Raw genomic sequence first — 27,748 nt, forward strand, 5'->3', positions numbered from 1 at the left:
CGTTTATGTTGCACTTTCATGATGCAATCCATTTTTAACAACTTTCAACACATTAATATCACAACACTAGAGACTGTGGCTCTGTGGTTTGTTTATCTGTCTTCCAAGCAGAGGATCAGAGGATCAAATCCCAGCTCTGCTGGTTTTGATCTTAGAAAAAAAAAGTACATATTTTTCTTCTGTTGGACTGGCCATCCTACCAGATCCGAGCCGCAGTATGCTTACTGTGAAATGAATCACAGTACCTCTGGAGTACTGGAGGCATTTTACAGTAGTCATAAAAAAACTGTACTTGTGATCACAGAAAGAGGGAACTGTATTATTTTCAACTGATGAATTTTACAGTAGTCCAGGATTTGCTGTTGAAAATAACACACTGTATTCATTTTAATGCTGTAAATGAATAATAGTCAAATAATTACATAAAGTAAAATAAAGACAGTGATTTCCTTCAACTAAAGTAATTTATTGTAAGACTTTGAAAATGACACACACACACACACACACACACACACACACACACACACACAAACATACACATATACCGTATATGTGTATGTTTGTGTGGGGTGGTTTGCATATATCTGCGTGGTTATACGTGCATGTGTATACATACATATAGATATATTTAAATATATACGTTCATTATTTCTGTATACTTTATTTACATGTTAATTTATAATTCTATGCATGTTTATGTTTTAACCCGCCCACCCCCCTTTAAAAAAAAAAGTTTAACTATTCAGCATGGTTCTTGTTAACCTGTATTTACGATTAATGATTTCCCATTTTTAAGTGACCCCCCCCCCCCTCCAATCCCTACAGCTGACAGGATGGACCTATTCCAGCAAGATATTAGACTTTTAAAGCACTTCTCTTCAACCTGATGTTTCCTTTTAGCCGCATGGTTTTATTCTCCTGTTTTAGTACTTTTTTTTTAATCCCTTTTAGATGTGGTGTTTTTTATGCTATATATTATGACATTTATACATAGATTTATTTCATAATATATAAAAATAACACACAAAGCATCAACAGAGTGAGCTCTCTGTTTAATAAAGCAAAGTAAAAACTCTTCACCCCTCAGAGATCTTCTATAAAACAGGATGTACAACACCCGAGTAACTCACTGACCAGATGCTCAGTTTCTGCACACGAGTAAGAAAAACAAAAAAAAAAGGTCTAAAACACGACAATTCAGTCCTGCGGCTTTAGGAACGCTCGCTTGGTTCCCTTCACTTGCTGGTCCACTTGCTGGTCCACTTGCTGGTCCACTTGCTGGTCCACTTCACTCGCCGCTCGCCCGCGCTTCGTAGCAAACTTCTTCTTCATGCTCCGGACTAAATGCTCGTACCTGAAGAAGAAGAGACGAGTCAGGAACACACAAACCCTCCAACACAAAGCGGGCCGGTCAGAGGTCGCGCACAGCCGGTCTCCTATCCGTGTAAAACTGGTTCTTAAGAGGAACGTTACCTGAGCGCCATTTCTTCATCTGTGACATCTGCAGGCATCCGGTTTTCTTCCTCCTTCTCTTCCTCCTCTTCATCCTTTGGGTTCATCAACAGCATCAGCTTCTGTGATAAAACAGTGACGGACGTTAAAATAAAAGCGGGACAGTTTCATCTGAATGCTTTAGTTCAAAGAAGACATTTTGAGGCAGGAACGTTTTCACAGTTTCATGAAAAGGAACAAATATCTTCTACAACATGCAAAAAATGTTTTGATGTCACGCCAAGCAGTCTGAACCTGCGGTGCGTTCAGGGCTCACAGGACTCTTTTGGTTGGAGGAACAGCTCTTCTCTGAATTTACCAGAGAATTCATCTGTACTTTTTTGTACTGTTGTCTTTAATGTCTTTTTTAAATATTTATGTTGTTTGTCAGTGGTGGCCGTCGGGGCCGGTAAGCTTCCTCTGATGGCTAAACAATCACTAAGTTATAGCTATATTTTTTTTTTTATATTTAAAAGTTATATTTATTTGATTATTTCATTGTTTTTCACAAATCCACGCCGTGTGTCATAGTGATGTCATCGTGTCTCAGCTCTTCTCCTGTTGCTCTGCTTCAGCCTGCAGCTGCTTTCACGGCTTGCTGGTGGATTATGCCTCGTGTCCTGATGACGCCTTTCACACAGAGAACTACAGAAATGCGGTTTGTGAAATGCTGGCTGTGTAACTTTGTATTTTTTACAAGCAAGTCGTAGTTAATCACAGCGCTGCTGCTGGCCAGCCAGCCGCTCCTCTGCCCGGTGGTGCAGCTGCTGGACTGAGCGAGTTCATTTTGTTGGATGTTTGTCACAGTGAAAATCACGCTGTGTTTCACCCGAGGCTGCAGTCCGTAGACCCCGAGAGGTCCAGATGCCGCTGGTGCTGGACGGCTGGAGCCGACCGAGAGGCGCTGCGTAAACAAAGCCCATTCTGAGTCTGAGAAGAACACATGAGAAACAAACCTCCACTTCTGGATTAAATCCTTTGAAGGAGATGCGACCAAATTTCAGTTCTTCACAGGGAACGAAACTTTTCTCCTCGATAATGAAGTTCCTGAGGGACAAAGAGGTAAAGATGAAAGGATTTATCAATTATACAAAGATCCTGTTACCATCATTTAAACCAGTTTATCATAGTAAAGGAGCCGTGAATAAAGTTGGACAGTCTGTACGTGTTGCATACGAAGCAGTGAGGTCATGTGGGTCACACAGAGGTCAAGTAGAGATCATGTCATACTCTTTAGCCTTCAGTTCGGGGAGCTCCAGATACCAGTGTTCATCACTGATTATTCTCTTCTCGTCTTCCTCCAGCTGCTTCTTCATCTCTTCATCCAGACCTCTCTGCATGAACTGTAAACAACAACAAAAGACTGCGTATCAGTATTCATGAGTGGTGGACATAATGGAGAACTGAATATAAACTCTTATTGTTCAGATCATTTGAATGGACTAGTGTTCAGACAGACACGGGTCCATTTAAAGAGGTTTCAGACAGACACTGGTCCGCTCCATAAGGTAAACAAGTACACACAACTTCTCTCACACTGATCATTTGTACATATTTACATATATTAGAATTCATAACTGGTTTGAGATCTCGACGTTCAGCGCGTGTCCTCTGAGCTAACGCTCACAGCTCGTTAGCTTCACTTACCTTCATGCGTAAAAGGTTTCTGGAGAGCTTCACGTTGTCGTCTGCCATCTTGGATCCGTTAATGGCAACAGGACGAGTCACGTGACAGCCTGCAAATCACCACACGCGCAGCGGCTCTGCGCAGCTGGTGACGTCAGACAGAAGCAGTCGAACGTCGAGCAGCAGCTGCATCTGGAACACGTAAAGGTTGAATGACCCAGATAGATGAAGACGTATTTAGTTATGAATCAACGCCAGACGTCTGTCGTCACTGTTTATTTATCTTTCAAACAATCAACAGAATAAAAGAACCCAAAAACTGTTTGGTAAAACCTGATTCAATATAAACTACATTATAAATGCATTCATGCATTTATAATGGTGATGCATTTATATATTTATATATTTATATATATATATATATATATATATATATATATATATATATATATATATATATATATATATACACACACACACACACACACACACACACACACACACACACACACACACACCCGTGCACCACTAACTCCTTCAGGGACTAAGTGAACTCGTGCACCACTAACTCCTTCAGGGAGCGGGAGGACACCTCCCCCCTCTCGGTGTCCCTCAGGGCGGTCAGCTCCTCCTGTAACTGGGCCACAGGACGTCCCAGCTGATAACCTAAATCCACCAGCAGGTCCAGAAGCGAGGCTCTGTAGCGCTTCAGTCCATAGCGTCTTGTTGGCGGCAGAGCTCTCTGAGCTGCAGCGAATGCTTGTTCTGGTTCTTCGAGGTCCCGGTAGCAGACCGCGAGGGCGGAGAGGGTGGGCACCATCAGGGTCGGGTTCTGCCACGGCAGCAGCTTCTCCTCCACCCCCAGGACCGTCTGCAGCTGCTCCACGGCGAGCCGGAACTGTCCGGCTCGCAGCAAAGCGTTCGCTCGTTTCTGCTCCTGCTCCGTGAAGAACTTGGGGAACTGAGGCGAGTGTCGGACGCAGCGCACGCCGTAAAGTTTGGCCAGGTAGTCCTGGAGGGCGAGGCGTCGCTCCGAGATCACCTCAGGGATGAAATTCCCGCTCAGAAGTTTTCGGGGGAGAACCACCTCCTCCAGATCCTCATTGAACTCCTGCAGCAGTTTGTGGTGGAAGCGGGAAAAGTCGCTGTAACGGCGCTCCACGGACACGCGGTGGGAATCGAAGCTGCCAGAGCGCATCACCACGATCTGGTACACCTGGAGACACACAACACGGACACACACGTCAGAGCAAGCTACACACATATATACAATGACGAAGGTGCACAGAGGACCTATGTAGTACAGGTGCACAGAGGTCTTCTGTAGTGCAGGCTCAGGTTCTGGTTCTCACCACATATTTGGACAGAGGATGTTCGATGACTCGAGTCGAGGGGATTTCAAACAGCAGCCTGATGGGTCGCTCTCTCTTCTTCACTGCTCTCCAGTTCTGCTGCAGCTCCTTAGTGGTCAAACTCGAACAACTGGGAGATTCATCTACACACACAATTCATTATTTTTACAGAAGCTTTAATGTGTTACTATTTTATAAAAAGTTGGATGTATTAAAAAAATACAATATTGTTGAATATATAAAAAATAGAGTAAAACTAATTTTACAGACCCAGACTAGCTGTTTCTTCCTGTTTGTAGTCTTTATGCTAAGCTAAGTTTAAAATCACAAATACAAACTCCCTCCAGAGCTTTACAGTCTGTAAACATAGGCATCATGGACGTCTGTTGCTGTGGAGGAGGAGGAGGAGGAGGAGGAGAAGACGAAGAAGAAGAACAACAACAACCTGGAGCCGGGAGGTCCTCAGCTTCTCTCTCTGGTTCTGCCATCAAACAGCTGATCAACAACATGGATGATATCAGGATCAACACAGACGTGTTATAGATAAAATACATCATCTATATCTTCATAACACAAACATAAAGCGTCTCACCTTCTCAATTGAAGTTCAGCTTTCTGTTGAAAAGACAAGTCCAGAAACACACAAACATATACATGAGTGTGTGAAAGTGTGTGTGTGTGTGTGTGCGCGCGAGTGTGCTAACAGGAAGTTGTAGTTGAATAGACAAAGGAGAAGAGGAAATGAAACTCAAGCCAAACTGGCAGAAAGAATCACATGATCTGTTTAAATCTGTAAATCAGTTCAGGTTCAACACAACTATAAAGGGAGGAGGAGGAAGGGAAGAAGGAAAAAAATACTTTTTAAACATCAGAAAACATTTACACACCGACTCGTGTTCTCTGCGCCATTAAACCAGAGGCTCAGTATGGAGATCAAACTGGTTCCATCTCTTCAAATGTGAGACTGTGCTGATGACACAATTCATATGGAAGGTAAACAGAGACACATCTTTGCCAATACAGAAAGGCAATCTTTCTTTCTGAACAATCACAACAAGACACAAAGATTTAGTGACAACAGGACTTTTATTTTGAAAGTCAGTGCTGCCTCTGTTAGGGGGCGGGGCTTCCTCTACAGTAACATCTGCACATTTCTCTTTCTCCTCCAGATAGAAGAAACTGATGACTCCCTTTGACGCACGGCTCAAGACAAAGTGTGCAGGTTTCCAGCCAATCAGAGGACTACAGGGAGGCAGGTCATGTGATGCAGGAGTCAGAGGACTACAAGGAGGCGGGTCATGTGACGCAGGAGTCAGAGGACTACAGGGAGGCAGGTCATGTGATGCAGGAGTCAGAGGACTACAAGGAGGCGGGTCATGTGACGCAGGAGTCAGAGGACTACAGGGAGGCAGGTCATGTGATGCAGGAGTCAGAGGACTACAAGGAGGCGGGTCATGTGACGCAGGAGTCAGAGGACTACAAGGAGGCGGGTCATGTGACGCAGGAGTCAGAGGACTACAGGGAGGCAGGTCATGTGACACAGGAGTCAGAGGACTACAGGGAGGCGGGTCATGTGACGCAGGAGTCAGAGGACTACAGGGAGGCGGGTCATGTGACGCAGGAGTCAGAGGACTACAGGGAGGCGGGTCATGTGACACAGGAGTCAGAGGACTACAGGGAGGCGGGTCATGTGACGCAGGAGTCAGAGGACTACAGGGAGGCGGGTCATGTGACACAGGAGTCAGAGGACTACAGGGAGGCAGGTCATGTGACGCAGGAGTCAGAGGACTACAGGGAGGCGGGTCATGTGACGCAGGAGTCAGAGGACTACAGGGAGGCGGGTCATGTGACACAGGAGTCAGAGGACTACAGGGAGGCGGGTCAGGTGACGCAGGAGTCAGAAGTTCTTCTTCAGGAAGTTGATGAGGCCGTTGGTGGACGAGTCGTGGGACGAGACCTTGGAGTCGTCCTTCAGCTCCGGCTCGATCTTCTTTGCCAGCTGCTTCCCGAGTTCAACGCTGTGGACAGAGAACAGTTCTAGAGGTGTGAGAAGTTGGGTGTGTGTAGGCATGGAGGTAGATGTGTGTGTACGTAGGTGTAGGTAGTTGTGTGTGTACATACATAGGTGGAGATAGGTGTGTGTGTGTAGGTGTGTGTACATAGGTGTGTGTGTGTGTGTGTGTGTGTGTCTCACCCCCACTGGTCATAGCTGTTGATGTCCCACATGACGCCCTGAACAAAGATCTTGTGTTCGTACATCGCTGGAAGAGAAATCCCAGGATGATTATGTATTATTATTATCATCATCATCATCATCATCATCATCATCACCGATACAAACTAACCTGCTGCTTAACTTCATGTATCACATCAGTATTTATTTAGGTGTTTATATTATTACGATTCACATTTAAATCTTTCATAACTTCAAACTTTACACATATCATAGTTCACTCTGCTGACCAATCAGCTGCTGCTAGTACTCCCAGTACTCCCCAACCAGAGCTCCCAGTACTCACCAACCAGAGCTCCCAGTATAAACGGGCTCAGCTTCTTGAACACGATGGAATTACTCGGCTTGTTGCCTTCAAAGACCTTCAAATTAAAACAGACGTGAGTTTATACAATGTTTGAAACTATAACAGTCCAACAGGAACCCGTAACCAGAGGTTTGGCTTCTAGCTGCTGGTTCTCATTCACACAGAACCCTGAAGCAGGAACCCGTAACCAGAGGTTTGGCTTCTAGCTGCTGGTTCTCATTCACACAGAACCCTGAAGCAGGAACCCGTAACCAGAGGTTTGGCTTCTAGCTGCTGGTTCTCATTCACACAGAACCCTGAAGCAGGAACCCGTAACCAGAGGTTTGGCTTCTAGCTGCTGGTTCTCATTCACACAGAACCCTGAAGCAGGAACCCGTAACCAGAGGTTTGGCTTCTAGCTGCTGGTTCTCATTCACACAGAACCGATCCCTGAAGCTTTACTTTGTGAGGCAGCAGCTGCTGCAGAGCGTCTCCCTGCAGGCCGCCGGCCTCCAGCTCCCCACGAGCCTCATCTGAAGTCTTCCCCTTCATCAGAGCTTCAGTCTGAGCCAGGAAGTTAGCCACCAGGATCTGAGGACAGGTGAACAGGTGAGGACAGGTGAACAGGTGGGAACGGGTCAACAGGTGGGGACGGGTCAACAGGTGGGGACGGGTCAACAGGTCAACAGGTGGGTTAGGGTCAACAGGTGAGGACGGGTCAACAGGTGGGGATGGGTCAACAAGTGGGGATGGGTCAACAGGTGGGGACGGGTCAACAGGTGAGGACGGGTCAACAGGTGGGGATGGGTCAACAGGTGGGGACGGGTCAACAGGTGGGGACAGCTGGTGTCACTGGAGCAGAGGCCGTGGTGGGCGTTACCTTGTGGTGGAGGTTGTCTCTGATTGGATGTTGAGACTGAGCAGGAATGAGGAAGTCAGCAGGAATCATGCGAGTTCCTGAAGAGAAAACAATGAGTCAGCGAGGTCAAAGTGTATGTGTGTGTGTGTCTTTGTGTGTGTGTCTCTGTGCGTGAATGTGTCTGTCTGTCTGTCTGTCTGTCTGTCTGTCTGTCTGTCTGTCTGTCTGTCTGTCTGTCTGTCTGTCTTTGTGTGTGTCTGTGTGGGTCTGTGTGTGTGAATGTGTGTGTGTGTGTGACTGTGTGTGTGTCTGTCTCTGTGCGTGAATGTCTGTCTCTCAGTGTGACCTTGGTGGATGAGCTGGTAGAAGGCGTGCTGTCCGTTGGTTCCTGGTTCTCCCCACACGATGGGTCCGGTGTGATAGTTGACCCGGACGCCATCTTTGGTGATGGATTTACCGTTAGACTCCATGTCGCCCTGACGACCACACACACACGCACGCACACACACACGCACACGCACACGCACACACACACACACACACACACAGCAGTCTGAAAACCATCATACGCCTGCTGAGCGTTTTGATGAAGATCTGATCGTTTCACTGATGTTCATAAAGTCTGAGAGACGTTTGACGTGTCCTTGTGTCCTCGTGTCCTTGTGTCCTCGTGTCCTCGTCCACTCACCTGCTGGAAGTAGGCAGCGAAGCGGTGCATGTACTGGTCGTAGGGCAGCATGGCGTGAGTCTCCGCCTGGAAGAAGTTCACGTACCAAACGCCGAGGACAGCCAGCAGGACGGGGACGTTCTGCTCCAGGGGGACGCTCCGGAAATGATTGTCCTGCAGAGGAGACACCAGTCTGGTTAATGGGACACAGAGGAGACACCAGTCTGGTTAATGGGACACAGAGGAGACACCAGTCTGGTTAATGGGACACAGAGGAGACACCAGTCTGGTTAATGGGACACAGAGGAGACACCAGTCTGGTTAATGGGACACAGAGGAGACACCAGTCTGGTTAATGGGACACAGAGGAGACACCAGTCTGGTTTCTTACATACTTCCAATAAAAGATGTAAAACAGGAAGTGTTTGGTGTCTTTAAGGTTTAATGTGTATTCTTTATTCTTTGACCCTACCATCCAGTGAGCTCCAGACAGAAGCTGCTCAAAACCTTCAAAGCCTGAAACACACAGAGGTCAGAGGTCAAGGTCAGAGGTCACACTGGAACAATAAATAGAACTAACTGATGGAGGTTTATGAATATAGAATGACGACGATACCAAACGAGATGAAAATAACATCAAATACATTTTAGAAAGCAGTAAAATGAACAACACTTTGATTCTTCACCATGACGACGTCATCCAGTCATGACCAAGAGTTCACTGTAAAGTCTGGAAATCAGTTGAGACCTGGTAAAGGTCAAAGGTCAGGGGTGATGTTGTCAGACCTGGTAAAGGTCAGGGGTCATGTCATCAGACGTACCTATGTGCAGAGCGATGGACAGACCGATGGCCGACCACAGAGAGTAACGACCTCCCACCCACTGAGGAGCAAACATGACATCACACAGTCAGTCCACCAATCAGAGCGCAGAGAGCAGCAGCAGCCAGGAAGCATCACAGTTCAGTGTTTAACATTTAGACTGCAGTACGCTGCTCTCCATGAAGGCACCGTCTCCCCGCCAGCCAATCAGAAACAGGAAAGACTTACATCCCAGAACTCAAACATGTTGGCCGTGTCGATGCCGAAATCCTTCACTTTGACCTGAAGACCAAGGACACGAAGGAAATAATAATCATATGGTACTATGACTGCATAGTCATAGTACATAGTCATGATAGTATACATGTATAATCATAGTATTCATGTATACTATGATTATACACATACAGTATGATTATACATGTATACCATGATTATACATGTATACTATGGTTATACATGTATAATCATAGTATACATGTATATAACAGGTAAATGCAGACTTACTGCGTTGGTCGACAGAGCCACAAAATGTTTGGCGACAGCAGATTTCTGTGAAGAGAAACATGAAAATATATGTACTGTCTCATCTCAGGACATGCACACACACACATGCACACACACAGAGGTGTGTTATCAGAGGTTTTCAGTTTCAATCAGTCGCCCAATCAGCGGACAGGAACAATGCACTCACGTCATTGGCTGTCTGGAGGAACCAGTCCCGAGCAGACTCAGCGTTGGTGATGGTCTCCTGAGTGGTGAAGGTCTGAGAGAAGAGCACAAGCAGTGTGAACCAGATGCTAACCAGAAGCTAACCACATGCTGTACCATATGTGTGTGTGTGTGTGTGTGTGTGTGTGTGTGTGTGTGTGTGTGTGTGACCTTGGAAGCGATGATGAACAGCGTGGTCTCTGGGCGGAGCTTAGCGAGGGTCTTGGCCATGTGAGTGCCGTCAATGTTGGAGACAAACCAAACATTTGGGCCTCCTGCAGAGTACGGCTTCAGAGCCTCCGTCACCATCAGAGGGCCCTGAACGCAGCACAGCAGAGTTACACCAGAGAGCCCTTCAGGGCCTTCGTCCCCCTCAGAGGGCCCTGAACGCAGCAGAGTTACACCAGAGAGCCCTCCACGGCCTCCTTCACCATCCGAGAGCCCTGAACGCAGCAGAGTTACACCAGGGGTCACTCACCAGGTCAGAGCCTCCGATGCCGATGTTTACAACATCTGTGATGCTTTCCCCGCTGAAGCCTTTCCACTCGCCGCTACGCACTCTCTGTGGACAGCAGAGGTCATGACCTTTGAGTCTTAAAGGGACAGTGTGTGGCAGCAGAAGAGGCGACTCCATACCTGACAGAAGGCCTTCATTTTTTCCAGCACGCGGTTCACCTCCGGCATCACGTCCTGGCCGTCCACGCAGATCGGCCCGTTGGAGCGGTTCCTCAGAGCCACGTGCAGCACCGCGCGACCCTGCAGGTCACATGATCAAAGCCCTCTTTAAGAGCAGGGTCATGAACCAGGAACTACATCCACCACAAAGCTTTCAACTCTCAACTTTATCTGATGAACTTCATCTCTGCTGCAGAAACCGGTTCTCACGAACGCTGTTACGCAACACATAGTGTGGTGTGTGTGTGTGTGTGTTCCACAGAACAGTCGGTTACAGACTGAATGTGTGTAAGATGCTGGTGATGCGTTCAGGACCTCAGTGAAGTTGAGTTTCTCTCCAGAGAACATCTTCTTTCTGGCCTCCTCCACTCCTCTTGACTTGGCCTGTGAACACGAACACACACACGCACGCACGCACGCACACACACACACACACACACACACACACACACACACACACACACACACACACACACACACACACACACACTGACATCACTTCCTGCGGTGAAGATAAAAAACGTTCTCTTTCAAAATAAAGTGTTGAAATCTTCCTGTTGGAGCAACTTGTTAACGTCTCAGGAAACAAGTTCCAACTGGTTCTTCTTGTCAGAAAGAAGAACTAACGCTCCAAACAGAGACAATGACAGCGAGTGTGAAACATTAAATATTATCGTGGAAACATTGTGGTTGGAAAGCTTTGTGTGTGTGTGTTTGTGTGTGTGTGTGTTTTACCGTGGCGAGCAGCATGGACATCACTTCCTGGTTGATGAGATTCTTGGAGTAGTCCAGCAGGATTTCTCCATCGTCTGTCTCCAGAGTCGTGCTGTTACAGAAACATTTAAATACAGACACAGTAATAAACTTCATCAACTTAATTATTATTTATCATTATAATCTTCTCAAGTGACATTTTCAAAAAGTGTTTCTTCCTCCAATACATCTAAAACTGAAATGTATAATTATGAATAAGAGACTTTAAATGTAACCATCGATTGATTATTAAAACCTGATCGTCCACATTGATTAGCTGCGCTGGAGCCCGGGCACATCCGGGACATCCAGCTCCTTAAACAGCCCGTGGTTGAATCAACCAAAACACGAAGGGAGTTTGTGCAGAACCGCCGAGTGAGTCCATCATCGGACAAGTCTCTGCCCCACAACCCGCTCACACTAAGGCCATAGGAGAACACCGACACCCCGGCGGTTATGACGGAGACCGTTCTCACGTTCGGTGGCCGTGTGACGGACTCAGTGACCCGGTTCATCGTTAATCACATTACAAACAAACCAATAGTGTTCATGACGTCACAGCGCTTTTGTTAATGACCCCGGAAGTGAAAATAAATAGAGACATTAGGCTAGTTAGCATGGCTGCTAACAAAAGCGAGCTGTGCTCTCGTCCATCGGCAGGTCCGGCAACATCAGGACACACAGCTGACCGATGCTACCAGTCAGGTGGGGGCACTACAGGTGGGGACGGGTCCGGACCGGAAGCTAAAGCAGAACAGTTCCGGTATGAAACGATGACCTTGTCTCTTAAACAGAGCCGTTTTTAAGGAAACACACCAGACTCAATGCAAAACACGGTCGATTTAACGTTCGGCTCAGTAACAGGTGATTTACAGAGGGGGCAAGTCTGTCAGCACCACGCCCACCACCTCCTTCATCGCCACCACCCTCATCGCCACCACCCTCATCACCACCTCCTTCATCGCCATCACCTTCATCACCACCACCCTTATCGCCACGTCCCTGTCTGTCGCACCTGAACGTGTTGAAGCGATCCGGGTCGGACTCGAACAAGTCCCTCATGTTGAGGCTCTCCCGGTTCGCTTTGAACCATTGATCCAGCTTCTTGTAGTTCGGGTCGCTGGTGAGCGCCATGCTGCTGGTTCTGCTGGTTCAACTGGTGCTACTGGTTATACTGGCAGACAGCGGACCCCGTGTTTCACTCCGGCCTCAGAGGTGGTGGACTTGTGTCCGTGTGGTGAGGAGGAGGAGGAGGAAGAGACGTGCAGCTGCACACTGACAGGACGGAGGGCGGGGTTAGACCCGTCTGCACCAGTGAGGCCTGGCCCCGCCCCTCTGGGTTAAACTCCCTTCAGTGTCACTGTATGTGTGTATGGAGGGAGATGAGTGCCACTAACGGTCCTGTGGCTATGTTAAGTAAAGAGCCAATCATAAGGCTGTATGTGAGTATGGAGGGAGATGAGTGCCACTAACGGTCCTGTGGCTATGTTAAGTAAAGAGCCAATCATAAGGCTGTATGTGAGTATGGAGGGAGATGAGTGCCACTAACGGTCCTGTGGCTATGTTAAGTAAAGAGCCAATCATAAGGCTGTATGTGAGTATGGAGGGAGATTAGTGGCACTGACTGTCCTGTGGCTATGTTAGATGAGAACATCCGGAACCTCTGGACTAAAGTGTAATATCATATAGACTAATGTGTAACATTGAGACTAACATGTAACAACATCTAGACTAATGTGAAATATTATCTAGACTAACGTGTAACAACATCTGGACTAACGTGTAATATTATCTAGACTAACATGTAACAATATCTAGATTAACGTGCAACACCTAGACTAACATGTAAAAACATCTAGATTAACGTGCAACACCTAGACTAACATGTAACAAAATCTAGATTAACGTGCAACACCTAGATTAACGTGCAACACCTAGACTAACATGTAAAAACATATAGATTAACGTGCAACACCTAGATTAACGTGCAACACCTAGACTAACATGTAACAAAATCTAGATTAACGTGCAACACCTAGATTAACGTGCAACCCCTAGACTAACATGTAAAAACATATAGATTAACGTGCAACACCTAGATTAACGTGCAACCCCTAGACTAACATGTAAAAACATATAGATTAACGTGCAACACCTAGATTAACGTGCAACACCTAGACTAACATGTAACAAAATCTAGATTAACGTGCAACACCTAGATTAACGTGCAACACCTAGACTAACATGTAACAAAATCTAGATTAACGTGCAACACCTAGACTAACATGTAAAAACATATAGATTAACGTGCAACACCTAGATTAACGTGCAACACCTAGACTAACATGTAACAAAATCTAGATTAACGTGCAACACCTAGATTAACGTGCAACACCTAGACTAACATGTAAAAACATATAGATTAACGTGCAACACCTAGATTAACGTGTAACACCTAGACTGACATGTAACAAAATCTAGATTAACGTGCAACACCTAGATTAACGTGCAACACCTAGACTAACATGTAACAAAATCTAGATTAACGTGCAACACCTAGATTAACGTGCAACACCTAGACTAACGTGTAAAAACATCTAGATTAACGTGTAACAACATCTGGACTAATGTGTAACATCTAGACTAACGTACCAACATCTAGATCAACGTGGAACAAGATCTGGACTTGGTGAACGGGTGAGAACATGTGGAACCGTTTATTAGAAAAATGCAAACAGCCACAGAAGATTTGAAATGCCGAAATTAAACAAATCTGAAAGATAAATGAAGTGCAATATAAAACACAATATTTGTATTTCCTTTATGTACATTTACTGGCACTCCTCAAGAAACATGGTCAGGAAGTATTTGGTGTTTGGTAAACTAATTGTGACATTAAACCAAATCACAACACAAAGGGAAGAAATGTTCATAAAGTTTGATTCGACATGACAACGTTGAAACATGGTGATTATATTGAATGAATCGATTCCTCTCATCTACTTTTGAAACTCAGGACTGTTTATTATCGGCAGGTCTGAAACACAACAAACTACTCATTATTAAAGAGAACATGTTTAATAATTGCCCTTTGACAGATGATGCAAACATGAAAAGAAATACAACAGGTTCACTTCATTTGTTTTACTTGAGGCATTTTTAATCTCCCATACATTTCTGCTGGAAGGCTTGAAGCCGGTAGAGGTTCTCTGAGTGGATCCACTGCAGCTCGAATAACTGGAGAACCCTGAAGCACCAGTGGAGAGGAAACCACACAGCTGAGTGGTAAACTAAAACACAGCTTCTGACCTGGGATCCTCAATCTGGACCAGAAGTCCACTGGTTTACAGTCTAGCGGTGTTAAAGGGACAGTAGCGCTGCTTTGTGGAGCTTAAATGAGTGTTTTTGTGAATGGAGTCTGGTGTGTTTGAAGAGAACAAAGACCACGGCAGAAAGATGCAGAGGAGGAAATATATTCTGAGTTGAACCAACATGATTCTGTGAGTAAGAAACATGGCTTTGCTTTGTGTAGGACGTTTGTAAACATCGCTACTGGCCCTTTAAGAGGCGGATCATGGTCTACAAACACTTGAGGAAGCAGAGGGCTGATGAAGAGGAGGCCGCGAGGTGAAGGTTAACAGAGTTACCTCCCCAAATAAAGCTGTGGGTCAATGAAACGATATAAATCAGATCCAGGTTCAGTTAAGATGATAAAACAGAGAAATATGACATTTATACATTATTGGAACTTATTCAGAGAAATGGACTTTTTAAATTGCGCCCTGTGTTGGAGCACCCCTGTCTCAGTGCTGGTGACAAACATGACTGACCCTTACCCTGGTGATGAACATCTCTAACCCTAACCCTAGTGATGAACATGACTAACCCTAACCCTGGTGATGAACATGACTAACCCTAGTGATGATCATGACTGACCCTAACCCTGGTGATGAACATGACTGACCCTAACCCTGGTGATGAACATGACTAACCCTAGTGATGATCATGACTGACCCTAACCCTGGTGATGAACATGACTGACCCTAACCCTGGTGATGATCATGACTGACCCTAACCCTGGTGATGAACATGACTGACCCTAACCCTGGTGATGAACATGACTGACCCTAACCCTGGTGATGAACATGACTGACCCTAACCCTGGTGATGAACATGACTGACCCTAACCCTGGTGATGAACATACAGGAGGAGACTCCGTCTGAGTTCAGAAGACAAGTTCCACTAGACGGTCGTCCTCGTCTGCAGACTACGCCGACACTTTGTTCTCCTTCTGCAACAAGAAAGAGACATAAAGACAGCGAGACAACACGACCACCACGCCTACCCTAACTACCGTAACTAGCACCTACCCTAACTACCACCTACCGTAACTACCTTCTACCCTAAGTACCATACCTACCACCTACCCTGACTACCACCTTCAGTAACTACCACCTACCCTAACTGCCACCTACCTTAACTACCTTAACTACCACCTACCTTAACTCCCACCTACCTTAACTCCCACCTACCCTAACTCCCACCTACCCTAACCCTAACTACCACCTACCTTAACTACCGTAACTACCACTGACCGTAATGACCATAACCCCCCCACCTCCGCCAGCTTCCTGGGGAGGGGGGGTGACGACAACACTGACACAAACACTTAAAGCAGTGGTTCGCAAACTTTTTCTGTAAATAACATACTTTTGTGACTCCATTTGTGATTTTATTGAGACAAAATAAAGAAAATTGCAATAACTTTCAAGTAAACCAGGTTGCTCCATCAGACCATTTTTTTGTATTAATTGCAATCACTTAGAACAATGAAAATAATGTTCTATAAGTGCAAAAAATAAATAATATTTAGTTACTACTAAATAATTTAGTAATTTATAATATAAATGTGGAAAACAATAAGCCAATATTTATTTAACAAATCAATGAGTGCAGATATGTGAGCATCAGGTTGTATCAGTATTAGTGGCTCAGTGAGCTGCTTTCCTCTTCAAATATTTTAAAAACGTGGTTGTAGATTTGATATGGCCGCTCTCAGTTTATGCTCTATGTTGATCTGAGATCTGTTTCTGTTTCCAGATACGGAACAGCAGAAAAAACCTCAGAGATTTACTTTTGGCAAAACACCAAGAATCTCCGAGTCGCGCATGCGCAAGTTTAATTTGTTAACGACGTAACTAAACATTTACCTGAAAGTACAGGCATTTCTCCATCTGTTTATTAATGACTTAGTTTTATGTCCGTGTACTTTGTAATGTGTGAACCAGCAGCTCATTGGTGGAACAAGACACAAGCATTTTGGCTCGTTTCACTTTCAGTTCAGAGAACATCGTTCAGAGAGCTGCTCTGGGTTCAGAGAGCTGCTCCGGGTTCAGAGAGCTGCTCCGGGTTCAGAGAGCTGCTCCGGGTTCAGAGAGCTGCTCCGGGTTCAGAGAGATGCTCCGGGTTCAGAGAGATGCTCCGGGTTCAGAGAGATGCTCCGGGTTCAGAGAGATGCTCCGGTGCTTCTTGCAGGAGAGCTACTGTTGCCATCTTCAACCTGGGCGCGTTTAAAACGCAGATATAGTTATCTACTTTACCCTAACTCTCTGTCCACTGCTGTGCGTGTGCTCAGCGCTCACCTGTGTGTGTGTGCGCACATGGGAGTTTAGTTTGTTCAATAACGGAACAAGGTGTAAATCTGTTCTACAGGAAAGAGAACCGTAAATGACATTTTGTGATCTGGCGCTGTAGAGAAAATTACAAGGGGCGGGTTTTTTCAGGCGCCCCGCTCCCTAATATAACGGTAGGGGAAACACTGTAACGCGTTAACTTGGGTTACTAACGCCCTAATTATAATAATAATCTCACCCTGTATGCTGATAGGTCGGCGAACTCCCGGCCAGCCTGGTTTCCCCGGTAACCTCCTCTGAAGCCGCCTCCCCCCTGCGGCGGCCCGAAGGAGCCCCGGCTCGCCGAGCGGCCTCTTCCTCCTCGGAAGCCCATTCCTCCTCTTCCTCGGTACCCTCCTCTTCCTCGACCGTGACGCAAAGGGAGGCCGAACGTCTCGGCGTTCATCCTCCTCTCCTCCGCCCAGGTCTGCCTCCGCTCCCTGAGGAGAGAGGTGAAGAAGAGGAGGGATGAAGAGGAGGAGAAGAAGGAGAAGGAGAGGAGGAGAAGAAGAGGAGGAGATGATGAAGAGGAGAAGCTCACCTGGGGAACCCGGAGACTCCAGACTTCTCATTAGCTTTCCTGAAGAGAGAAAACAACAACTTATTGTCTCACTCACAGACAGACAAGATGAGAGACAGACAGACAGACAGGACGAGAGACAGACAGACAGACAGACAAACCTGGTGTCGTCGCAGGAGATGTTGTCGAAGAAGGACTTGGACTTGTCGTAGTAGCAGTTGGGGCCCAGCGAGTCTCCGCCCCCCGGCTCGGCCGGGCCTTCGCTGGGCGGGGCTTCCACTGAGGAGTCGGCTGAGACCGGCTGCTCTCCGTTCACCGTCTTCTCCGTCTTCTCCGCTTTCTCCATCTTCTCATCTGAGACAGAGGACAGACAGTCACACGGAGGACTCACGAGTCCTGTGGTGCCGGTCCAGGATAGAAACAACAGGAGGAGAGCTAGCAACGTTAGCAGCACCGCTAAAGTAAATAACAATGCTATCATGGTGCGTAAAGGTGTAATCTTGTAAAATGTAGTGTTGGTGATCAACGAGAATGAATCCAGATGTTTCCACATGAATATAAAATGGATATCAGAGATTAATTATAAAGCTCATCATCTCTCTTCATTATCACTAAAGGATGAATACAAAATCCATCCATCCATCCATCCATCCATTATCTTAACCGCTTATCCTCATTAGGGTCGCGGGGCGCTGGAGCCGATCCCAGCTGTCAAGGGGTGAAGGCAGGGTTCACGTGGACAAGTCTCCAGTGCATCACAGGACAGACATATAGACAGACAACCATACACGCTCACATTCACACCTACGGGCAATTTAGAGTCCAATTAACCTATGCATACAGCATGAAATATTCTTTTTTTTTTTTGCTCTGAGACTGAGGCACTGGCTATGAAGATTTTTTTTTTTTTTTCAAAAACAATTTTTGTACAGGCATTAAGTGGTTGAAAATAATTGAAGCGTGTTTTCATGCTATAAATACAAAATAATATATTTTATTTACTTGAATTGTGTGTTTTTATGAGACAAAAAAACACTAAAAAAGACTATAACAAATTAAAAGTGTATAACTTGTGGTACTTGTGATGGGTCAATCATCAATAACTTCACCTTTCAGCTTCAGCTTGCTCTGGAACTCGCGGTCGATCTCCTCCTTGTTGAACTGGGCGTTGGCGCTCTCAAAGTCAAAGTCTTTCTCAAACTTCATGGGTCCGTCTCGCCGGACGTTGAAGCGTCCTCTGCCACGGTGCCCGCCACTACGACCACGACGGCCTGCCGGAGAACCGGCCGCCGCTGGAGAGAGAACCCGAGGAATTAGACGAAAGAACCCAAACAGTGGAGCAGAGCTAAAAACACAAGGAACATTTAGTGTGTTTAATAACAGAACACCCCTGGGTCATGGTCTCCCCTGGGTCATGGTCCCAACTGGGTCATGGTCTCACCTGGGTGGCTGAAGACGGAGTGGGTGAGTCCTGCAGAGGGCGTCCTGTCTGCAGCAGTGATGTGAGAGGATGAGACGGTCCGGGGTGCAGACCAGCTGTGGCTGCTGCGTCCCCCCCTGACCGGCTCCCCCTTCCTCGGGTCCCCGCCGTCCTGGTGCTGGACCTTCTGGATGGCGGTGGGGGGGGCCGTGCGGCCGTGGGCGGGGCTCCTGCGCCCCAGGCCGTGGGCCGGTGCCGTGGTGGCGGTGGTGGGGGCGCTCTGGATCACCTGCTCCAGGGTGGGGCTCTTCCTTAAAGGGTCCAGGCTGGGGCTGCTGCGTCCTGAGGGGGCGCAGGGTGAAGCACAACCGGATCAGGGTGAGCGGTTCCACTAAGGTTTATACTAACATGTATCTATATAGTCTTGCTGCTGCTCCATACCCATGATGCATCGCTGCCCCCACGCCCTTAATGCAGACCACAGAGGCTGAACACTAAGAACTCACCAACACCAACGGGTCCAAACTGAGGCGACACCAGGGGGCTGGTGCTGAACTGGTTGTAGGCCGGAACCGGAGCCCGGTTGAAGAGTCCGTAGGAGCCGGCGGACTGGAACGGGGTGGGGGGGGCGGAGGACGAGCTGGAGCTCATGGACGACTGAGGGGACAAGGTAAGCGTCACACTGGGAAGCTAGCAGCGCTCCACCTGCTCCGGTGGGGGCGGAGCCTACCTGCGCAATGGCCGGGTCCTAGGGGAGGGAGCAGGGCAGTGTGGGTGTGTGCGCGGAGCCCTGTGTGGGCGGAGCCTACCTGCACAATGGCCGGGTCCTGGGGGAGGGAGCAGGGCGGCTTGGGCGGCTCGCACACCGTCAGGTCCTTGATGTCGCTGCCTCTGAAGATGATGTACTCAAAGGTGTCGTCTCGAGGAGGAATGGGCCGATCGGTGGGCCGGTCCTCTGTGCCGAAGGACCGCACTGAGGAAGAGAGTACTCGTTATACCTGTACACCTGTTATTTATACCTGTACACCTGTTATTTATAAAAGCAAAGATGGAGTCACTAGTAGTACTATGAGGTATTACCATGTAGTACTGTGAGGTATTACCATGTAGTACTGTGAGGTATTACCATGTAGTACTGTGAGGTATTCCCATGTAGTACTTCTGAGGTATTCCCATGTAGTACTTCTGAGGTATTCCCATGTAGTACTTCTGAGGTATTACCATGTAGTACTTCTGAGGTATTACCATGTAGTACTTCTGAGGTATTACCATGTAGTACTTCTGAGGTATTACCATGTAGTACTTCTGAGGTATTACCATATAGTACTTCTGAGGTGTCTCCCACAAGGACAACTGTCCCCCACAAGGACAACTGTCCCCCACAAGGACAGTGTCTCCCACAAGGACCACTGTCCCCCACAAGGACCGTGTCTCCCACAAGGACAACTGTCCCCCACAAGGACAACTGTCCCCCACAAGGACAGTGTCTCCCACAAGGACCACTGTCCCCCACAAGGACCGTGTCTCCCACAAGGACCACTGTCCCCCACAAGGACCGTGTCTCCCACAAGGACAACTGTCCCCCACAAGGACAGTGTCTCCCACAAGGACAGTGTCTCCCACAAGGACAGTGTCTCCCACAAGGACCACTGTCCCCCACAAGGACCGTGTCTCCCACAAGGACCGTGTCTCCCACAAGGACCACTGTCCCCCACAAGGACCGTGTCTCCCACAAGGACAACTGTCCCCCACAAGGACAGTGTCTCCCACAAGGACCACTGTCCCCCACAAGGACCACTGTCCCCCACAAGGACCACTGTCCCCCACAAGGACCGTGTCTCCCACAAGGACAACTGTCCCCCACAAGGACCGTGTCTCCCACAAGGACAACTGTCCCCCACAAGGACAGTGTCTCCCACAAGGACCACTGTCCCCCACAAGGACCGTGTCTCCCACAAGGACAACTGTCCCCCACAAGGACAGTGTCTCCCACAAGGACAGTGTCTCCCACAAGGACCACTGTCCCCCACAAGGACAGTGTCTCCCAGAAGGACAGTGTCTCCCAGAAGGACAGTGTCTCCCAGAAGGACCACTGTCCCCCACAAGGATCACTGTCCCCCGTGACGACAGTGTCCCCCACGACGACAGTGTCTCCCACAAGGACCACTGTCCCCCACAAGGATCACTGTCCCCCATGAGGACAGTGTCCCCCACAAGGACCACTGTCACCCATGAGGACGGTGTCCCCCACAAGGACCACTGTCCCCCACAAGGACCGTGTCTCCCACAAGGACAACTGTCCCCCACAAGGACAGTGTCTCCCACAAGGACCACTGTCCCCCACAAGGACAGTGTCTCCCACAAGGACAGTGTCTCCCACAAGGATCACTGTCCCCCGTGACGACAGTGTCCCCCACAAGGACCACTGTCCCCCATGAGACCAGTGTCCTCCATGAGAACCCCCGTCCCCTACGAAGACCAGCGTCCCCCATTTGGACCAGTGTCCGCCTATGAGGACAGCGTCCCCCATGAGAACCCTTGTCCCCCATGAAGACAGCGTCCCCCATGAAGACAGCGTCCCCCATGTGGACCAGTGTCCCCCATGAGAACCCCTGTCCCTGTCCCCCACCTTTCGCCAGCGCCACGGTGGAGTTCTCCGTGTCGATGGTGTACAGGATTCCTTCATAGCGGATCTCGGCTTTGGAGATCAGGCTGATCTTGCTGCCCAGGTACGGAGTCCCGCCGCTCATAGTGTCCGCTACGGGGTCGGGGGTCCGGACGGGCCGCGGGATGGACGAGCCTCCGGTCCGGGAGGGCGACTGGAGCGCGTTCTACGAGGAGTTTCTCCGGGTTGAGTTTTTCTTTCCACCGTCACCGCGACAACAACATGGCTTCCTCATCCTCCATCGGGTGGCTGAGCGCGGGGGCTAACGCGAACTCCGTAATATCGCGAGACTTCGAGATGTAGACCTGTGCGGGTTAGAAGAGTCAACACGTCAACGTCGAGTCATAGGTCCTCCATTTATACTCGTATATTAGTGCAGTACATCAAGTACATTAACTAAGTACATTAAGTATATACAAGTGTATTAGTGCAGTACAATAAGTATATACACTTGTATTAGTGCAGAACATTAAGTATACACACGTGTATTAGTGCAGTACATTAAGTCAATTTAGTAAGTACATTGATGAAGTACATTCCAACATGACAGTGGAACGATTAGTATGTCTAAGCTATCGATCAGTGATTGGTTTACCTGCGGGACGCGCGCGCGCGTAACTGAACGCGCACACCGAAAGTCTATTTGTCCTATTTCTATCCTCGAAAACGACTCGGCTCCTGCGCGCATGCGCACATCCTAAAAACCAATTTGCACAACGGTTCAGCATCAAAGATGGCGGGAGCCTCCGATCCGCTGGAGGACATGCTCTTCACCGAGGTGGACGAGAAGGCGGTCAGCGACCTGGTGGGTTCTCTGGAGTCGCAGCTTGGAGACCGGAAAGCTTCCGCCTCTCCGTTTCCCGCCGGTACCCGGGACGGAGCGCCGCCGGCCGCCGGGCAGCTCTCGGGGAAAGCGCGCGACAGAGCGGGGTCTCTGGATCCGCAACAAGGGCACCCCGGAGCGGGGTTAGCCCCGGAACCCGGAGCGGACGAGCCACTCTCCGGAAGAGTCCTCCCGTCCTCCGGGTCCGCGGTCCCCGCCGCAGCCGGTCCCTCAACAGCCACTATCTCCCCGGTACCGGGACCCTTAACTTTGACCACCCGCTCCACAGCCAGCTTCCAGCGGGCTCCGGGTCCCAGCACCGAGGCGGTCCGGAACGCTTCTCCCGGACTACAAAGTGTGAACGGCGGCGCTGGAGCCGTGAAGTTGGTGGTGAACTCGGTTCCTGCGGCGGTGGTGAGCACCGGGAGCAGCGGGGCCCCCCTGCAGAGACACCAGGGTCCAGTAGCCCAGAACGGAGTGGAGTCCAAGGGTGCCCCCCCCAGCCCTCAGGTGAACCACAGCACCCCTCTGATGCACACCAAGGTGCTGGTGCCGAGCCAGCCCCCAGTCCTCCTGACCAGCCCCCCCCAGGCCCCTGCAGCCCAGACCGGGACCAGTACGGCTGCCGTGACCCTGAAGCCGGTGGTGAACGGAGTGGGTCAGGCCCCCGTGGCCGCTGCGAGGCCCCCGGCCCCCCCCCCAGTGGCAGCCTCCCTCCAGCAGCAGAGACCCGGCCTGGTTGCCCCCCGAGCGCCGGCTCCTCAGACCCCCCTGGCCGTCCGGCCCCAGCAGCAGACCACCATTCAGCTGCCTCCCGGGTTCACCATGCCTCCAGGTGAGTAGACCTGCGCCCGGTCCCAGTCTGAGAGACGGACACCTGGTTTAGAGAGAGACAGACATCCGGTGATGAAGATGATGGTGTGATGAAGATGCTGCTTCCTCGGTTCCTCAGGTATGGTTCTGGTCCGGACCGAGACGGGTCAGCTGGTGATGGTCCCTCAGCAGGTTCTGGCCCAGGCTCAAGCCAAGACCCAGCAGGGCCAAGCGGTGGCCAACATTGGCCAGAGACCCGGAACACCAACCGCCGGCACCGCCATCCGGGTCAGCACCGCCGCCACGGTAGGTCTGGAACCTGTAGGGGTTAAAGGTCTCATAGTAGGTCTAGAACCTGTAGGGGTCAAAATCATCCAGTCTACAGCATCACCAACAAACTGTACACATGAGACAAACACATGAAACACACACACATTGCTGCTGATGTAAAGGGTTTCCATGACGCTTTGCTGCAGATGTAAAGAGTTCCCATGATGCTTTGCTGCAGATATAAAGAGTTCCCATGATGCCTTGCTGCAGATGTAAAGAGTTCCCATGATGCCTTGCAGCAGATGCAAAGGGTTCCCTCGATGCAGATGTAAAGGGTTCCCATGATGCCTTGCTGCAGCTTAATGTGTTCTCCCTCCCTGTTGTCTGCAGGCTCCTCAGACCGTCCGCCTGGCGTCCCCCGCTCAGACCAGAATGGTTCAGCCTCCATCCGCCACAAACGTACAGGTGTGTCCTCTGTCCCTCCTCTTCTCTCATGTTACCATGTGACCAGGTCACCGTGTGACATGATCATGTGGTCAGGTGACCATGTGACTTGGCGACCAAGTGACATGATCAGCTGACCGCGTGACCTTGTGGCGTGTTGCAGAAGACCATCACGGTGTCTCCTGGTGGAGCGGTGGTGAAGATGGCCCCCCCTCAGATGGCCCCTTCTCAGAAGGTGGTCTCAACCCCCCTAAGGCCCGGAGGCCCCACGCCCGCCCCCCCTCCCACGCCAACTGCCAGGGTCTCCGTGGTGTCCCAGGTCTGTCCTCTCTCCTCTGTCTGTCGTCTGTCCTCTATCTTCTCCACAGCTGTGTGACCACCTTTGTTACCGTGCCATCAGGAGATGCAGGAGAACGTGAAGAAGTGTAAGAACTTCCTGGCAACGCTCATCAAGCTGGCGTCTCACAACTCCCCCTCCCCCGACACCTCCAAGAACGTCAAGTCCCTGGTGCAGGACCTGCTGGTGAGACCTTATTTTATCATACACAATATATATATAATTATTATACCTATATTATTAATAGTTATGATTCATAATAATGATAATATATGATATCTGCATTGATTTTATTATAATTTAATATTTGTTATTTGTTATTAACTGGAGTTCTATGTTTGTTCAGGATGCAAAGATTGAACCCGAGGAGTTCACCAGTCGTCTGCAGGCTGAGCTGAAGTCCTCTCCACAGCCCTACCTCATACCCTTCCTCAAGGTACAAGTACTACTACTACTACTACTACTACTACTACTACTACTACTACTACTGTCCTCTCCACAGCCCTACCTCATACCCTTCCTCAAGGTACAAGTACTACTACTACTACTACTACTACTACTACTACTACTACTACTACTACTGTCCTCTCCACAGCCCTACCTCATACCCTTCCTCAAGGTACAAGTACTACTACTACTACTACTACTACTACTACTACTACTACTACTACTGTCCTCTCCACAGCCCTACCTCATACCCTTCCTCAAGGTACAAGTACTACTACTACTACTACTACTACTACTACTACTACTACTACTGTCCTCTCCACAGCCCTACCTCATACCCTTCCTCAAGGTACAAGTACTACTACTACTACTACTACTACTACTACTACTACTACTACTACTACTACTACTGTCCTCTCCACAGCCCTACCTCATACCCTTCCTCAAGGTACAAGTACTACTACTACTACTACTACTACTACTACTACTACTACTACTACTGTCCTCTCCACAGCCCTACCTCATACCCTTCCTCAAGGTACAAGTACTACTACTACTACTACTAAAACTGTCCTCTCCACAGCCCTACCTCATACCCTTCCTCAAGGTACAAGTACTACTACTACTACTACTACTACTACTACTACTACTACTACTACTACTACTACTACTACTACTGTCCTCTCCACAGCTTTTAATCTATCTTTAGGCCCAATCCTCTAAAATTGCATAGCACAACGGTTTGGATAATGGAAGAAAAAAGAAAAAGAAACAAGCACTTAATTAATCCTCTTGGGGAAATTCTTCTCTGCATTTAACCCGTCCTGGTTAGGGAGCAGTGATCCTGGTTAGGGAGCAGTGATCCTGGTTAGGGAGCAGTGATCCTGGTTAGGGAGCAGTGATCCTGGTTAGGGAGCAGTGATCCTGGTTAAGGAGCAGTGATCCTGGTTAGGGAGCAGTGATCCTGGTTAAGGAGCAGTGATCCTGGTTAGGGAGCAGTGATCCTGGTTAGGGAGCAGTGATCCTGGTTAGGGAGCAGTGATCCTGGTTAGGGAGCAGTGATCCTGGTTAAGGAGCAGTGATCCTGGTTAGGGAGCAGTGATCCTGGTTAAGGAGCAGTGATCCTGGTTAGGGAGCAGTGATCCTGGTTAGGGAGCAGTGATCCTGGTTAGGGAGCAGTGATCCTGGTTAAGGAGCAGTGATCCTGGTTAAGGAGCAGTGATCCTGGTTAGGGAGCAGTGATCCTGGTTAGGGAGCAGTGATCCTGGTTAAGGAGCAGTGATCCTGGTTAGGGAGCAGTGATCCTGGTTAAGGAGCAGTGATCCTGGTTAAGGAGCAGTGATCCTGGTTAGGGAGCAGTGATCCTGGTTAGGGAGCAGTGATCCTGGTTAGGGAGCAGTGATCCTGGTTAGGGAGCAGTGATCCTGGTTAGGGAGCAGTGATCCTGGGTAGGGAGCAGTGATCCTGGTTAAGGAGCAGTGATCCTGGTTAAGGAGCAGTGATCCTGGTTAGGGAGCAGTGATCCTGGTTAGGGAGCAGTGATCCTGGTTAAGGAGCAGTGATCCTGGTTAGGGAGCAGTGATCCTGGTTAGGGAGCAGTGATCCTGGTTAGGGAGCAGTGATCCTTCCTCAAGGTCCTTTATCAGCACTAAGATCTAACAAGACCAGAGACAAGTACTTTATCAGCACTAAGGTCTAACAGGACCAGAACAGAGACAAGTCCTCTATCAGCACTAAGGTCTAACAGGACCAGAACAGAGACAAGTCCTTTATCAGCACTAAGGTCTAACGGGACCAGAGACAAGTCCTTTATCAGCACTAAGGTCTAACAGGACCAGAGACAAGTCCTCTATCAGCACTAAGGTCTAACAGGACCAGAGACAAGTCCTTTATCAGCACTAAGGTCTAACAGGACCAGAACAGAGACAAGTCCTTTATCAGCACTAAGGTCTAACAGGACCAGAGACAAGTCCTTTATCAGCACTAAGGTCTAACAAGACCAGAGACAAGTCCTCTATCAGCACTAAGGTCTAACAGGACCAGAGACAAGTCCTTTATCAGCACTAAGGTCTAACAGGACCAGAGACAAGTCCTCTATCAGCACTAAGGTCTAACAGGACCAGAGACAAGTCCTTTATCAGCACTAAGGTCTAACAGGACCAGAGACAAGTCCTCTATCAGCACTAAGGTCTAACAGGACCAGAGACAAGTCCTTTATCAGCACTAAGGTCTAACAGGACCAGAGACAAGTCCTCTATCAGCACTAAGGTCTAACAGGACCAGAGACAAGTCCTCTATCAGCACTAAGGTCTAACAGGACCAGAGACAAGTCCTTTATCAGCACTAAGGTCTAACAGGACCAGAACAGAGCCATTTGTCTCTGCGTATACATGTATCTATTAGCATTTGCTCTCTGCCCTGTCTGACGGTTGTTGTTGTTGTTGTTGTTCCCCCCTCAGAAAAGCCTCCCCGCTCTGCGTCTGTCTCTGCTCAGCAGCCAGCAGTCTCTGGTGACCCCCGGTTCCTTGGCTCCTCCCCCGATGGCCCCCGGCTCCGTCACCGCCGCCACCATCAGGCCGCGGCTGCCCATCAGTCCAGCTGGCGTCAGACTGAACACGCCACTCACCAACGCAGCGGTAGGACCTGTCTGTCTCTCGTCCTGTCTGTCTCTCGTCCTGTCTGTCTCTCTTCCTGTCTGTCTCTCTCCCTGTCTGTCTCTCGTCCTGTCTGTCTCTCTTCCTGTCTGTCTCTCGTCCTGTCTGTCTCTCGTCCTGTCTGTCTCTCTCCCTGTCTGTCTCTCTCCCTGTCTGTCTCTCTCCCTGTCTGTCTCTCTTCCTGTCTGTCTCTCTCCCTGTCTGTCTC

The 27,748-nt window shown here is 48.9% G+C and overlaps 5 protein-coding genes across 8 annotated transcripts in view; 1 reads left to right on the forward strand and 4 right to left on the reverse strand.

The window, feature by feature from the left end:
* Positions 1-1,035: 1,035 nt before the first annotated feature.
* Positions 1,036-3,333, reverse strand: mphosph6 (M-phase phosphoprotein 6). The gene is made up of 5 exons (XM_068596547.1): positions 3,139-3,333; positions 2,722-2,834; positions 2,448-2,538; positions 1,474-1,574; positions 1,036-1,354 (listed from the first exon to the last, which is right to left on the reverse strand). Exons 1-5 carry the CDS (start codon positions 3,184-3,186, stop codon positions 1,198-1,200), a joined length of 510 nt encoding a protein of 169 aa, XP_068452648.1. The 5' UTR covers positions 3,187-3,333; the 3' UTR covers positions 1,036-1,197.
* snx20 (sorting nexin 20) lies at positions 3,187-5,126 on the reverse strand. 2 transcript variants are annotated; one of them, XM_068596546.1, is made up of 5 exons: positions 5,062-5,126; positions 4,915-4,964; positions 4,470-4,612; positions 3,636-4,333; positions 3,187-3,309 (listed from the first exon to the last, which is right to left on the reverse strand). In XM_068596546.1, the coding sequence occupies exons 2-4, from the start codon at positions 4,955-4,957 to the stop codon at positions 3,662-3,664; spliced, it is 858 nt and encodes a 285-aa protein (XP_068452647.1). In that variant the 5' UTR covers positions 4,958-4,964; positions 5,062-5,126; the 3' UTR covers positions 3,187-3,309; positions 3,636-3,661. The 2 variants fall into 2 exon arrangements, with proteins under 2 accessions (XP_068452647.1, XP_068452646.1); XM_068596545.1 differs by lacking the exon at positions 3,187-3,309 and having other exon boundaries at positions 3,603-4,333.
* A 1,107-nt stretch (positions 5,127-6,233) lies between these two features.
* On the reverse strand, positions 6,234-12,755 carry gpia (glucose-6-phosphate isomerase a). The gene is made up of 18 exons (XM_068596499.1): positions 12,490-12,755; positions 11,457-11,547; positions 11,037-11,105; positions 10,683-10,802; positions 10,525-10,608; positions 10,218-10,364; positions 10,030-10,101; positions 9,843-9,887; positions 9,564-9,617; positions 9,336-9,396; positions 8,987-9,030; positions 8,536-8,688; positions 8,194-8,323; positions 7,869-7,945; positions 7,451-7,579; positions 6,989-7,064; positions 6,664-6,730; positions 6,234-6,487 (listed from the first exon to the last, which is right to left on the reverse strand). The coding sequence occupies exons 1-18, from the start codon at positions 12,606-12,608 to the stop codon at positions 6,367-6,369; spliced, it is 1,659 nt and encodes a 552-aa protein (XP_068452600.1). The 5' UTR covers positions 12,609-12,755; the 3' UTR covers positions 6,234-6,366.
* Positions 12,756-14,477: 1,722 nt separating this feature from the next.
* On the reverse strand, positions 14,478-22,028 carry lsm14aa (LSM14A mRNA processing body assembly factor a). 2 transcript variants are annotated; one of them, XR_011079439.1, is made up of 10 exons: positions 21,717-22,028; positions 19,897-20,060; positions 19,594-19,744; positions 19,109-19,429; positions 18,777-18,959; positions 17,829-18,021; positions 17,689-17,727; positions 17,347-17,587; positions 15,680-15,766; positions 14,478-15,135 (listed from the first exon to the last, which is right to left on the reverse strand). XR_011079439.1 is itself a non-coding variant. In XM_068596475.1 (9 exons), exons 1-9 carry the CDS (start codon positions 21,835-21,837, stop codon positions 15,743-15,745), a joined length of 1,437 nt encoding a protein of 478 aa, XP_068452576.1. In that variant the 5' UTR covers positions 21,838-22,028; the 3' UTR covers positions 14,478-15,742. The 2 variants fall into 2 exon arrangements, 1 of the variants encoding a protein (XP_068452576.1); XM_068596475.1 differs by having other exon boundaries at positions 14,478-15,766.
* Positions 22,029-22,450: 422 nt separating this feature from the next.
* The window catches only part of LOC137799683 (transcription initiation factor TFIID subunit 4-like), a 13,330-nt gene continuing 8,032 nt past the window's right edge, over positions 22,451-27,748 (forward strand). Inside the window, exons 1-7 of one of the 2 annotated variants that reach the window (XM_068596474.1) lie at positions 22,451-23,410; positions 23,528-23,694; positions 24,049-24,123; positions 24,266-24,421; positions 24,503-24,625; positions 24,786-24,875; positions 27,346-27,522. In XM_068596474.1, the coding sequence (XP_068452575.1) occupies positions 22,486-23,410; positions 23,528-23,694; positions 24,049-24,123; positions 24,266-24,421; positions 24,503-24,625; positions 24,786-24,875; positions 27,346-27,522 (1,713 nt within the window). In that variant the 5' untranslated portion in view covers positions 22,451-22,485. The remainder of the gene's footprint in view (positions 23,411-23,527; positions 23,695-24,048; positions 24,124-24,265; positions 24,422-24,502; positions 24,626-24,785; positions 24,876-27,345; positions 27,523-27,748) is intronic. The other variant, XM_068596473.1, reaches the window with a different exon arrangement.

This window comes from Clinocottus analis, unplaced genomic scaffold (genome assembly GCF_023055335.1).
Source record: "Clinocottus analis isolate CAN_PGR_092001 unplaced genomic scaffold, fCliAna1.0.p SCAF_38, whole genome shotgun sequence".
In the NCBI taxonomy this organism is placed as follows: Eukaryota; Metazoa; Chordata; class Actinopteri; order Perciformes; family Cottidae; genus Clinocottus; species Clinocottus analis.